Source organism: Dendrobates tinctorius, unplaced genomic scaffold, assembly GCF_039654945.1.
Source record: "Dendrobates tinctorius isolate UK_male_01 unplaced genomic scaffold, ASM3965494v1 ptg000022l, whole genome shotgun sequence".
NCBI lineage: Eukaryota > Metazoa > Chordata > Amphibia > Anura > Dendrobatidae > Dendrobates > Dendrobates tinctorius.
In genome coordinates, this window is record NW_027361690.1 from 113,169,467 (window position 1) to 113,183,496 (window position 14,030).

The following is a 14,030-nucleotide window of genomic DNA, read 5'->3' on the forward strand; positions in this document are numbered from 1 at the left end:
TTAACCACGCGATCACCTGTCACACCACATATCCCCCTCCTCTGCCTAAAGCCGTGGGGCTTGGCACTTTCTATTACTCGACCAGAGATCCTTCTCGGTCGTCTCTGCCAGTCAAATCGTCTATCAAAGTCAGGCCCTGCTAGTGAACTCTTCAGTAGGCGTCCCTTATCCGACTCTGTCTTGTTCTTTGATAAAGATGGGCCCACGTCAGACCACCCGCATCCCTGGCGGTCAGTATGGTGTTGCGACTCCCTTGCCCCCATACCTCTTGTCTGGACTGACTCTTTGTCACCACGTCTTCTACAGGGTCTCCTGCCTAGGTCACTCAGCTCTGAGCTAACTGAGGCATCACTACTTCCTCTTCCATCAGGCCACCTACTGTCCTCTCTCTGCTGGCCATTTCTCCTAAGGTCTATAAGGTCCCGAGAGCAGCCCTTCCATTTATCTCTATGTACTCTCTTATCTCCATCTTTAGGACTTCCAGTCTTAAGTGAACCTCTTTGTCTTTCTATACCGCGAGTTGAAGGAGGCGGCCATCTTCTTTCCATTTCCTCCAGCTCTCTACTGATCTGCTTCCTCTCAAGTCTTAGCTGCTCTACTTCTTTCAGGTATGACACGCGATACTCCAGGAGCATCCGGATATTCCCAAGGCTCTCCATGGACCCAACAATGAGGAATGGAACCATCCCATCTTCATCCTTGTCCTGGGCTTCGTCATCAGCCGGAATCCTCACTCTCATCACGCCAGACCTGTTCACCATGTCCTGCATCACTTTCCCAAACCTTCCGATGACTTTCCTCACCAGACCTCCGGGCACTTGAATGATGTCTTCTGCAATGCCCTGCTGACTTTGAACTTTCCTCGCACACTCTAGACATCGAGCGGCTTCTTTTTTTTCCAACAGGATCATCTGCCTTGTGCGGAGGCATTGTAGATGCATATCCCTCAGGATAGTAACCCGCTTCCTTGTGACTTCCTTAGATGACAGTATGACCAGCTGCTTCGTCTCTGGTGCCCAGATCACACTACATGCTTCTATAGCCTTCCTAAAGGCCTCATGCACACCTTCCTCAGCACAGGCTTCCTGCATGTCTTCTGGTACTTCAATTACAACCTTGAAGGTCGTGGACTTGCTCTCATCCTGAACAGATGGCACTGGGTTCCCTACGGACACTTCCCTCAAGATATCTGTCACGATTGGATGACTGTCTTGTGCAGACCTTGGCTCACCATCTTCCTGAGATTTACAGTCTTCAGGACCCTTTTCCAAGATGGGCTTTGGCAGTTCTGCCTTGCTATCAGGCGGGCACGGCTGCTGTACGTCTTCGCCAATCCACTTCTCCCGTAGAAGACCTTTTCCTACTCCACTGAGTTCTTGCAGAACTTTATCTCGCTCCTCTGCCAGGTAGCGACGCTCATCCTCTCTCCTGAGAATCTCCTGTTGATACTTCTCTTGGGCCTCTCTGAGCACCTCCATATCTTCCAACAGGGTCTTGTTCATGGTTTTACACGCTGACAGGTGACCTCTGAGCTCAGAGACTTCCTTCTCCAGCTCATCCACTCTGTGCTCAGTCACTTGTCTCAGTGCTTTGCCTGCCAAGAGCTCGGACTCTAGGTGGTGCAACCGCTCCACCTGCGCGGAGTTGGCGACTTCCAGACTCGCCACCTTCAGACACACCCTCGCCAGCTGCTGACACATCTCTTCGCGCCCTTGCTCCAAGTCTCGTAGGTGCGCTTCTACCTGGGGCAAACTGTCATTACACTGGATTCGTGCTTCTGTCTGACAAAGACTGTCTTCAGCCCTAGTGGTTGCTACTGGCAATAACATATTACAGTCACGCCTGGTACCTGTGTCACACCCCACCGCATGGGAAATGTTCATGTTGCTCTCTGTTCGGGTGTCAGGTCCACTCTTTTTAATTACCACACCACTATCAGTCTCTCCCTGGTACCCGTCAGGTGACATGTCCGTAAGTGGGGCCGACGCACTGTTCTCTCTGGTCATGCTTAACTTAGGCCTGTCAACTTTAGGAGGCGGACTTTTCACACCATTACCTCCCATACACATTATATCAACAGACACTTCTCCTTTTGTCCACCAGTCCCACAGGGCTTCTAAGTCCCGCCCTATTACCATAGTATACTGTAAGTCTGGGTCTACTGTCACTACATGGTACGTGGAACTCTCAGTCGTGTCAATGTAGAGGTATGCTGTCAAAAGTTCTTTATCGTCCCCACCAAAGCCATTCACTCTCGTCACCGTCCCAGGCAACACAGAACGTCCAGGAGTGGTTTTTAGCACAGATACTGGACTCCCAGGGTCTAACAATCCCATCACCCGTTCTCCATCCAGCCAGAAGGGGCACTGTAGTGTCGGTTCACTGACCGAGCTACTCACAATCGTCTCATCTCCCAGCCCACCATCCGTCATATCACGAGACGTCAGGTCCTTAAGTTGGGCAGTTGTACTTTTTCTTCTGGTCAGTTCTACCTCTGACCTGTCCATGTCAGGAGCCATCACTATCTCAGTGTCCGCTGGCCCCACAGTCGAAGCATCTCCATCGTCCGACAAAACATCAAACAGAACAAAGTCCCGGCCCCTCTCCCAGGCATAGACTAAGTCCCGTGGTATCCCTCCACCTTGGCACTCACCACCCTTGGTCCCCTCAAACACTACTCTGTCTACTGCGTAGTTCACCGTGACCCTGTGTTTACAGCGAACCCTGACGTTTTTCTCGGACAGAGAGAAAGTGAGAGGAGTTCCTGTCAGAGTCACCTGATTCTCTGATTCCAGCCGACCAAAGGCTCCTTCCCGGTGCAGCATCACTGTACACATCTGTGGCCCGTCATTACTACCTGGAAAGGATATTCCACATTCTGAAAAAGACCTGCACATACACTGCGGTACTCCAGACGTACCTACTGAGTCACCCAGTGCTGTCACTTCTTCAAACTTGGCCCCTTTCTGGACCACCACCCCGCTTTGGGTTTCCACCCCCTCCCGGGACTCCACCCCATTTTGGGTTACCACCCCAATTTGGGCCACTGCCCCCTTTGGGGACTCCACCCCTTTACGGGCTACCACCCCGATTTGGGCCACCGCCCCCTTTTGGGACTCCACCCCTTTACGGGCTACCTCCCCGATTTGGGCCACCGCCCCCTTTTGGGACTCCACCCCTTTTCGGGATCTCCCCATGTCTGTCCTGCAGAACCTCTTAGGCCACAGTTCACACAGTACAGTTTTTTTTTTTTTTTCTTCAGGCTGGTACTGGCCCTTTAAGCACGACACCACTTCTTTCTGGCACTGCCTCAGCTCCTGCCGTCGCTCACAAGCAGCTGCTGGTGTCTCTGCAGCTCCTGCTGCGTCGTCTTCGTGGACCCGCCGATCCACCGGAAGCCACTTGTTGCCCTCAAAAGGAAGAAAAAACCACAAAAGCGCGCCCATAGGGCCTTACCAGTGCAGGTATAATGGGTATAACAACATAATACAGGGTACTCACCCTTTATAGTTGTGTAAAGCCACAACTACTGTATCCGCTTAGATATATGTAATAAAGCTGCAGCAGGATGGTGTAGACAGACAGCGTCTGCTACCAATGCTCAAATAGGAGATTCCAAAAAGAAAAAACATCAGGTCCCCGCGTTGCGAGACCTTCGTGAGCGTACTGAGCCACAGCAAGCACTTTCAGGATTTTTTTTTTTTTTTTTTTTGCAGAGAAGCGAGGAAAGGGGAAAAAAAAAACACAAGCACAGTCTCTCACTGACTCTGGTCAGTGCAACACGGATTCCTGTCCGTTACCTGCTGGTGTCAGCCACACAGGTTCTCGGGTACCTTTTCTCCTCATAGGCATCCCACAAATCTCCATACAGTCATTTCCTCTGACCTCGGTCAGTATTACTCACGATTTTCCATACCGTCTGTGCTCCTGGGAATCTCTGCCCGCAGTCTGTCACCAATTGTAAGGATTCTGACTCGCTTAGGTGCGGCGGGAGTCAAACATGAGGCACGTTCCTTTAAAATTTCACAGGGTTTATTACTCCATAAACCAGAGACAGCACATAAACAGTCCTTAGCTGGGCTGTGTTCCCTCAGGTCCTGTGCACACAGATCAGGGCAATGTCCAGAGCAGCGCTCTATCTGCAGCCGCAGACACAGGAAGGCTTCTCCTTCCTTGGAACACAGACCACTCTCTGTAGTGTCCCACCTGGACACATGGAAGTCTGTCCACACTCTGCCAGACCTCCTCACAGTCTCTCTCACATGTGCCAAACACCTTAATTACATAGCCCTGTAACCACACCCATAGGTGAGGTATGGATCACATGAGCTGGTCACATGGTCAGGACTTCACCACATGTCCTGAACATACACATATCTTCAGGCAAAACGGAGTACATTCCGCACCCAGTGCACTAAATGACATCTTTAGTGCTCATGTACACTATAGGCAAAATACTCCGGGTTGCATCGCAGGGAGCATCCCTCCAAGTGACATATCTCCCATTAACCACGCGATCACCTGTCACACCACAATATATATATATATATATATATATATATATATATATATACACACACACTATGACTTATCTCAGCTAAGACAAAGCCTAGATCCTCTGGCTACATTCACACTATGGGCGTAGCCAGGATCAAACCTGGGGGGGGGGCAGAACCTCATGCTGTTCCGCAGAATCTCATACTGCACACCTCAGCTGCTGCAGAACCTCATACTGCACACCCCTACACTTGAAAATAAAGCCTGCACCTTAAGATGTGGTGAATGCAGTCTATTTATTCCAACTATCAGTTGATGTTGATGTTACTGAAGACGAGCAATGCCTGTCCTGGGCGTCCTTTTGGGCAGCTATGAGGTGTCCCTGACTGGTGCTAAAAAAAGGAGTGTTAGTCTGTGTGCTACCCGGCTTTCATTCTTTTTGGTACAGATATGATATGGATAGACAGATATGGATAAATAGAGCAGATTTCTAATCTGATTTTGCTATTGAAAACATTATCTATGAGCTCAAAAACCTTTCAGGTGATGCGGTTTTTTCAAAAGCTGATCTGCTTTTGCAACTGAAAAACATATCCTCAAAAAACACAGGAAAAACGCTGTGTGTGAATGTAGCCTTAGATCAGGAATAGAACAGTCATTTATAGGACATTTCATAACTTTCCCAAATTACTATGAAAAAATATTCAGCACATTCTGCATTGAACTACTGTACCCAATTTATTATATATTTTAGGAGTCGGACCATTTTATACCGACTCCAACTCCGACTCCACCAAAATGAGCACCGACTCCGACTCCACGACTCCGACTCCACAGCCCTGATTGAGCATCATCCCGCAGAAAGTGTTCTTCTGCTATAAGATAAACAGCTGAGGTGAACTTGTGAAGTTGGCCCACCACAATTCCATACTAAGGTAAGTCCTACTGACCAAATGTCTATTCCCTGGTATCAGAGGAACCAGGGAGTGCCAAAAAATCATTCTCCAAACCATTACTCCACCCTCATCAGCCTGAACTGTTGACAAGAGATGAGAGGAATCGATTTGCACAACTCCTGGTCCATCATCCAGGTCAGAGGTCTCAAACTGCATTCCTCAAGGGCCTGCAAACAGGTCAGGTTTTCAGGATTTCCTTGTATTGCACAGGTGAAAATGTAATCACCTGCACAGATAATGATTCCAGCACCTTGTGCAATGCTAAGGAAATCTTCAAAACACTCATGGTTTGCGACCCTCGAGGAATGCAGTTTGAGACCCATGATCCAGGTTGTCAGTAATCTGTGATCGCTGGATGGGGAGACCTGCAAATCTCTGCTTACCTCCTGGCATTCCCGACTCCTTTTGACTAGACAGCATCATTGTGGCGTGATCGATTTTCCCATCTCCACTATTAACATTCAACAGGAAAGGTTGATCGAATCACAGTGTGAAAATTAAAAACTATTCTTGACATTCTCCTGTAATCCCTTTCATCAGGAGCTGATAATATCCACAAGTTCCTCTCTCGATGGATGCTTTTCTCCAATCATAGTCTTTTCTGAACTTATATCACACCTTCCGAATATTCTTGGTGATCCCATCAAGACAGTACTGGCAAATAGTGTGGCAATGAGAATATATAACGACACCTCTACTTAACACCTCTACAAGTCTATGGTCTCTTTACCGAAGTTCTCGCAGCACGGTGGCTCAGTGGTTAGCACTGCTGCTTTGCAGCACTGGGGTCAAATCCCACCAAGGACAACATCTGCGAGAAGTTTACATGCTCTCCTCGTGTTTGCCTGGGTTTCCTCTGGGTTCTTTTGTTTCTTCCCATATTCTAAAGTCATACTGGTATAGAATGTAGATTGTGAGCCCCAATGGGGACATCGATGATAATATCTGTAAAACGCTGGGGATTATCATGGTGCTATATCAGCAAAGCATAATAAATAATAGTGTAACAGAGTCATCCCAGTGTCCATAGTGTAGAACAAACAAAAAAGCAAAACTCACTTAGGGGTAATTCACCAAGATGTGTTTCAGACCAGACGACAAGTTATAAACAGAAGCCTGTAGCAATGAGATTGGCTAAATTCACTAATAGGAGCATCTCTTAAAATAATTGCCACACTGATAAATATATCCCTAAAGGCCCATTTTCACAGGCCGATATTTGGCGATCAGTGGTCAGAAGAATGCTCGCTGCAGTTAAATGTAAGGTGTGGATGTGCTAAGGCTTAGGAGAGTATTCATTAGGGAACAATGGCGCTCCTTGATGGACAAGGCAAGAGCGTTCCACCAACAGTGCAGAGGATCGTCCTAGAAATCAACATCAGATCTTTGTCACTTTAGATGATCAGTTTCTTGCCGATCGTTGGTTTTTTTGGTCTCTAGACAAACTTCGGCAGTCACTGTATGTGATTTTAGATTGCCAAGTCATGTGAACATCCACTCGGTAAGGGAATCTAACAGTGTGCCCATTGCATACTAGGCACAGAGTGGCAACAAAAATTTGTCTAGAGCCCAAAAAACCCCTCTAATACCAAAAAAAAGTTCTTGACATACCCCAAACAAATATGAACAGCACTTGGTGAAATAAAGCAAAAAAGGACGCCATAGAAATGTTATCACATCTGCAACCAACCAAGAAAACAAATTAGCAATAATCAACCATATCACAATGGACGATATTTAATTCATGATACGAGCTGTAATTAATGGGACTTCCTGGCTGAACAAATAAATCAAATTTACATATCCAGTAACTTTAATACGTCTTTCTGCAAACCATTCATCACCATCGCGAACAAAGAAAAATATATATATATTTTTTTACTTCTTTTATGCTCATTTGCAATTAGTGAGATGGATATGAATGCAAATCAGGGCTGAGCTCGTCTTGCTAAACCACAGGCCCAATCTACTATTGTTTCACATACTTTGTGTAGATTTCTTTAAATGCTGAAATCTAATTGGGACTTTCCATGTATAAGAAACAACTAGGTAATCCCCTAATAGTTTCTATTGTAAGGAAACAACCACACTACTTATATCCTAACCCTGGAACCACACTTAAGGGGTAACCAAAAGTTTGTCTTATTTTTAAGTCCTTTAATTCCCTTCTGATGTCCTGCATTCTGAGACCCCGATGGGTCACTCAGAAGATTTCTGACAAGTCAGCAGCTCGTGAGGAAGGGGCACACTGCTCTTGGCAGAGTGAGTGCACAGGACTGAGCACGAATTCAATAGAAAGCCTATAACGTTCTACTGGATCCATACTTGGCTTTGTATGCGCTCAGTGAGGAGCTGGCCTCTCCTGTCTCATGAGCTGCTCACTTCTCAATAGGGGTCACAGGATGTAAGAACCTCATCAATCGGAAAGAAATCAAAGGGCCTAGAAAATAAATTACTCTTTATAGGAAATCTGTCACCCCATTTTAGCCCTATAAGCTACGGCCACCGATTTGTAATGATGTAGATAAGCCCCTGATGAAACCTGAAAGATAAGAAAAACACGTTAGATTATACTCACGGGGGGGGGGGCCGAGTCAGGTGCGGTGGGTGTCGCGGTCCGGTCCGGCGCCCCCCATCTTCACACGATGCTGTCCTCCTCATAGCTTCTCCCTTGGCTTCTGCGCAGGCGTACTTTATCTGCCCTGTTGAGGGCAGAGCAGAGTACTGCAGTGCGCAGGCGCCGGGGAAGGTCAGGGAGGACCAATGCCTGCGCACTGCAGTACTCTGCTCTGCCCTCAACAGGGCAGATAAAGTACGCCTGCGCGTGAGCCGAGGGAGAAGCAAGGAGGAGGTCATCATCGTATGAAGATGGGAGGCACCGAACGGGAAGGCGACACCCATCGGATCGGACCGAACACTGGGGTGAGTATAATCTAACTCTTTTTTCTAATCTTTCAGGTTTCATCGGGGGCTTATCTACAGCATTACAGAATGCTGTAGGTAAGCCCCTGATGGCGGAGGCCGCAGCTGATAGAGTTAAAATGGGGTGACAGATTCCCTTTAAATGAGCATTCTTGTTATAGGCAGTGATGAAGAACACTGATGATTGGAATCATTGTCAGGGTATGTACTGGAGTGTTGGCAGGGAAAACACTGCGAAAATGTGCGTTTTTGTTAAAATGTGTGCGTTTTTTATGATTTTTTCACCACATTTTCCCCAGGGGTGAAAATTGGTGCGAAACACTGAAATAATTGACATTTTTAATTGAAAATGCTTCAAATCTGCAAGGAAAAACTGAGTAACATGTGCACAAGATTCAACAAATCTCATTCAGTTTGCTGGTACAGTGTTTTTTACAGTAAAAACAAGCAGGGACAATGCAGAAAAAACGCAATGTGTAAACATGCCCCTAAAGAGGTCGAACCAAGTATATAAGTTATTCTTTACTGATAAGACATGGAATAACATATTGAAACCTGGAGGTCCAAGTGCTGGAACACACACTGATCCTGAAAATAGGGCTCTGGGAATCCTTGTCTGTATGGAGCTCAGAGATTTCTGACAGTCCCATAGATCATGGATAGAGCAGATCCCGATCTCTGGATCTGTGGGTAGGCCAACATTAAGACCCCCATCAATCAATAAGTTATGTTGGGGAATAAAAAGGGTGGGCATGTTGGATTTCAATATGCCCAATCCTTTTGTTTCCAAGGGAGATAAGCCATCAGACGAATTTGATAACGAATATCATAGCTACCTACATCTAAATTAGGCTAGCTTAATTTACATGGGGGTCTATTAATACTAAGACGTCTAAGATGAGGATTCACACAGTTAATAAATGTGCCTAATATTTGACAAGTGTCCCATTTGGCACCAAAAGTGGATGCTGAAAGCAAAGCCTCAAGAAAACCAATCACCTTGTCAAGCTCGGGTAACTGTCTAGAATATTCTGTTGCTAAAATGGAATAATTTTCCTGCGAGTTTGTATTTTACACAAGAGCCTCTTTTTATGGCAAAGTGTTCTCATTATCTTGTGTAAGATGTTATTCGCAGTCAGAAGGTCAGGAGGCCATGGACAAATCTTAAGCATCTTGCATAGTGACTTGCAGCGTAAGACTTCTCATTGATGTGAGTCTACTGAGAATCAGGCATAGTTTGCGGTCACGCTGCTAGAAAAGCAAGTTCAAATGTTAACGGTAATTTCCATCTCAAATTTTATCACAAATTTGCATGTTCTACGCACATTTTGTTCCATGAATTAGCTTCAGACTTTACATGGATGAGCATGCTGGAGACTAGAAACATGACATACTGTATATACTGATGCTTGAGCACAGATTCCTGCTACATGTAGTAGAGCAATATTCTATTTTTATTCTAAACTAGCTGAAGAGCACGGCATTGCCCGGGCATAGTAACTAACTGTGGGTCCCTCTCTCTCCCTTAACAACCCCTCTCTCCACCTGCCATCACGCGCTCTCCTTCCGTAGCCCCACTCTCCACCCACCATCCCATTCTATCCCTCCGCAGCCCCGCTCGATCACAACAGCCCCGCTTTCTCCCTCCACAGCTCCGTTCTCTCCCTCCACAGCCCTGCTCTCCACACGCCATGCCAGTCTCTCTCTCCCCAGCTCCGCTCTCCTTCCGTGAATTGCTTTCTCCCTCGCAGCTCTACTCTCCACCCATGTCCCGCACTTTCCCTCTGCAACCCCGCTCTCCACCCACCAGTGGGCGGGCTATGTAGAGTGGGTGTGGCTTGATACATACACACTCATACATACACTGCGCTTTATATATATATATATATAGATTGCTAAAGATCTTTGATGTGCAATCCATTCTGCCAATCTGCATCGAATCTGCCATAACTGGACAAGGCATTAAGATGCACACCTATGAAAGTTTCTAAACCCGTGTAAATGATTATGTATGTAATGTGTATGTAATATAGTAATAGGAGGTCAATTTTCCATGCACAAGTCATGAGTCATCACTGCAAAAAGTCCCTGGCAGGGGAAAGGAGGGAGCAGATGGTTCAGAAGTTGAAGAGAGGAATGATTTTTGCAGGGAAAAAAGACTTCCTGTTTCTACATAGAGAAGAGAATAGAGAAAAATTAGCTGGGTAGAAAGGTAAAATGAGCAATTGTAAGTACACAGTGCTATATAATATGATGATTGCAATATATTAAGAGGATAAAAACTTTGAAATAAGTGTATCTTTAAGAAATAATCTCCCTTTAGCCCAGTTTTTGAAGAAGTCATAAAACCCCTTTATTCACAGGCTTCCATCATTTTTTTTTAAATTTGTCTGGTAATGTGCCCATGCCTTAGCACCCACCCCATCCTCACTGCTCAGTAGTGTAACGCTTTGTGTCACCTGTAACATCTCTCCCCGACGTGTATCTGACACACCAGCCTTCTGTAGCCGGATACTAAGAAACAGTGTGAAATTGCCTCCCTAGAAGCCGCGCTTGGAGACTCTCCCAGCACAACGCCCGCCGTCGTGACGCCAAGAAAGATAGATTTGTGATTTATACCCTCTATTACCAGAATGGTCATTTACCCCTCATGTTTTTTTGTAAAAATAGCAAAATGATAAATCCCAGCTTAGCGCGCACCCTGGTAACCACTGACAGGGAATCTATGACACGAGGGTTCATGTTCACTTTGCATCATGTTATTCATACATCAGAGTTATGCTCTATACAACAGTATGGCGACAGAGAGAATAAAGGTCACAAGATGCGCCCCCAGTAAATTTATCAGGTACCATTAGTGTCACAGAAGTGGTATATGCATAACACATACACAATACTTCACTTTCAATATTTTATCTGAGTTCTGGTATGTTCAGTTTATTTATTATGTATCGCTGTCATATTCCACAGCGCTTTACATACATTATCATCGCTGTCCCCATTGGGGTTCACAATCTAAATTCCCTATCAGTATGTGTTAACAGTGCAGAGAAAACTGAGAATCTGGAGGAAACTCACTACCCAAAGAAGCTAAAAGTTTGTATGAATCTAGGATGACAACTTCCCCTTGTTACAGTAATCTATATCTTCGGCCAATATAAGGTTGCCTCCTGACTATACTGTCTTCATCCTGAGACCGGTTGGTTGCATTTCATGATCCATATCACGGCCACAACACCTGCACCGGTACAGAACTAACAATATAAGTATTTACACCACACTAAATGGACATATTAGGGCCATACTTCCAAGTCAAACTGTCATAAACTAAAGGGGTGATTAAGTGAGGGCTTAACACCAATTTCTTAAGGAAGTCATACATTTGTGCGCATATACACACAAGATGAGTCAGCATACAGCAATTAATGAATACATGAACTCCAATATTGCTGTAAATGTTAAAAATGTAAAGGTACTTAGTATTTTTTGATGAAAGAGCCATCCAACCACGTCAAGGTGACCTTTAAAATGGATGGTCCCTTAACAATACTGTCCTACCTATCCATTGCCTCCTGACAATCCTGCCTCCAGCCTGAGACCGGTTGGTTGTATTTCATGATCAATATCACGGCCACAACATCTGCACCCCTGCAACGGTACAGAACTAACAATATAAGTATTTACACTGCACTAAATGGACATATTGGGGCCCTACTTCCAAGTCAAACTGTCATAAACTAAAGGGGTGATTAATTGAGGGCTTAACACCAATTTCTTAAGGAAGTCATACATTTGAGCGCATATACACACAAGATGCGTCAGCATACTGCAATTAATGAATACATGAACTCCAATATTGCTGTAAATGTTAAAAATGTAAAGGTACTTAGTGTTTTTTGATGAAAGAGTGCAAAAGCCATCCAACCATGTCAAGGTGACCTTTAAAATGGATGGTTTCTAATCTAAACACTACTGTCCTACCTATCCATGTGCCAAACCAGGTCTTATCTGAATGGGGAGTGAAAGAAAACCAGGTGTAGCTTGCAACTAAAAGCTTGTGCGGGAAAAATGGAGGGATAAGGGTGCTGAGCCCAGAAGAAAAGAAATAATAGGTCACGCAAACACCTCTAGGGACCATCAATATTAAAATGTCACCTAGAAGTGGTTGCATGGCTTTTGCGCACTTTGATAGAAAAAAACAGTAAGTACCTTTACGTTTTATACGTTTACAGCATGGGTGGAGTTTATGTATTCATTAGTGGCAGTCTGTTGACGCATCATTTATGTACATGTTAGTGCATTGGCCACATAGCGGATTTGTGAACCTGTAATTTAATTTAATACTAAAGGCGTGCGGACCCTATTTTTTCTTATCATACCTAATACCCTATAATACCACATGACCGTGAGGATTTTTTCATTTTTGTTTATGCCTTCAACATTCCAGACTGGCTTATTTTGGATTCCAATGTCCTTGGAGACAGAATCTCACTCTTACAAAACATGTGTAAAACACATTGAAGCCAATTTATCAAAACTGGCATTGTGCCCACCAGTCTTATCAAAGGCCTTGCTGGAGTAAAATGCGACTAATTGATGGGAAGGTGCATGCCACTGAGTGAAGTTTGTGCATTTTTGCTGTGGCGCTGATGCCTAGCCAGGAATGCTACTCCAGTGAAAGACTGGAGTAGCATCTATGGTGTAACAAATATGGGCTAACACCCTCGCACCTCGCCAGTCCATCCTTAACTCTGCTGCCCGATTAATTAATCTCTCTCCTCACTACTCCTCCGCTTCTCCCCTCTGCAAATCTCTTCACTGGCTCCCATTCCCTCAGCGTACCCTGTTCAAATTACTAATACTGACCTACAAGGCCATCTATAACCTGTCTCCCCCATATATCTCTGAACTAATCTCCCGATATCTTCCCTGATGTAATCTCTGGTCCTCCCAAGACCTCCTTCTCTCCTCCACACTTATTCGCTCCTCACCCAACCGCCTCCAAGACTTCTCCCGAATAGACCCCATCCTCTGGAATTCTTTGCCCCAACACGTCCGACTATCAACCACACTCGGATCCTTCAGACGGAACCTGAAAACCCACCTCTTCAACATAGCTTACAGCCTGCAATGACCCCGCTGCCTCCTCACCACTACCGGAGCTACCGCCTCACCACCACCGGAGCTGCAACCCCCAAACCTACTGTCTCCTTCCCCACCTTCCTGTAGAATGTAAGCCCGAAAGCGCAGGGTCCTCTCCCCTCTGTATCAGTCTGTCATTGTTAGTTTGTTTACTATAAGTGATATCTGTAATTTGTATGTAACCCCTTCTCATGTACAGCACCATGGAATCAATGGTGCTATATAAATAAATAATAACAAATGCAGTCGGTTTTAATTTGCCGAGAGGAGAGCGTAGCCATATCCCATCCAGTCTTCTCCACAGCTAGATCCATTTTGGCAGTGCTGGCCGAATCGGATATTAAATCTGCAAACGTCACAAACACCTTGTTGGGTAAAAATTTTGCAACTTTTTAAAGTGTTTCATTTCTGGAGAAAACACTTTAATGAACTGGAGATTACGGATGATGGGGATTGATGTGCAGACACAAAAGTATGGTAAATGCCTTAAAGGCAATCTGTCACCCTATTTTT

General features: G+C 45.3%; 2 protein-coding genes across 2 annotated transcripts in view; both read right to left on the reverse strand.

Annotated features, from left to right (window-relative positions):
• Positions 1-14,030, reverse strand: part of LOC141084363 (tetraspanin-15-like) — a 277,985-nt gene that overhangs the window by 91,073 nt on the left and 172,882 nt on the right. The window lies entirely within an intron of this gene.
• Positions 93-4,559, reverse strand: LOC141084362 (uncharacterized). Its single transcript, XM_073569063.1, has 2 exons — positions 497-4,559; positions 93-281 (listed from the first exon to the last, which is right to left on the reverse strand). The coding sequence occupies exons 1-2, from the start codon at positions 3,444-3,446 to the stop codon at positions 232-234; spliced, it is 3,000 nt and encodes a 999-aa protein (XP_073425164.1). The 5' UTR covers positions 3,447-4,559; the 3' UTR covers positions 93-231.

Coding starts and splice junctions, on each gene's coding strand:
- LOC141084362 (XM_073569063.1), bottom strand. CDS start 3,446: ATGGGCGCGCTTTTGTGGTTTTTTCTTCCTTTTGAGGGCAACAAGTGG. Junction 282..496: donor CGGTATAGAAAGACAAAGAG/GTTCACTTAAGA, acceptor GGTGACAAAGAG/TCAGTCCAGACAAGAGGTAT.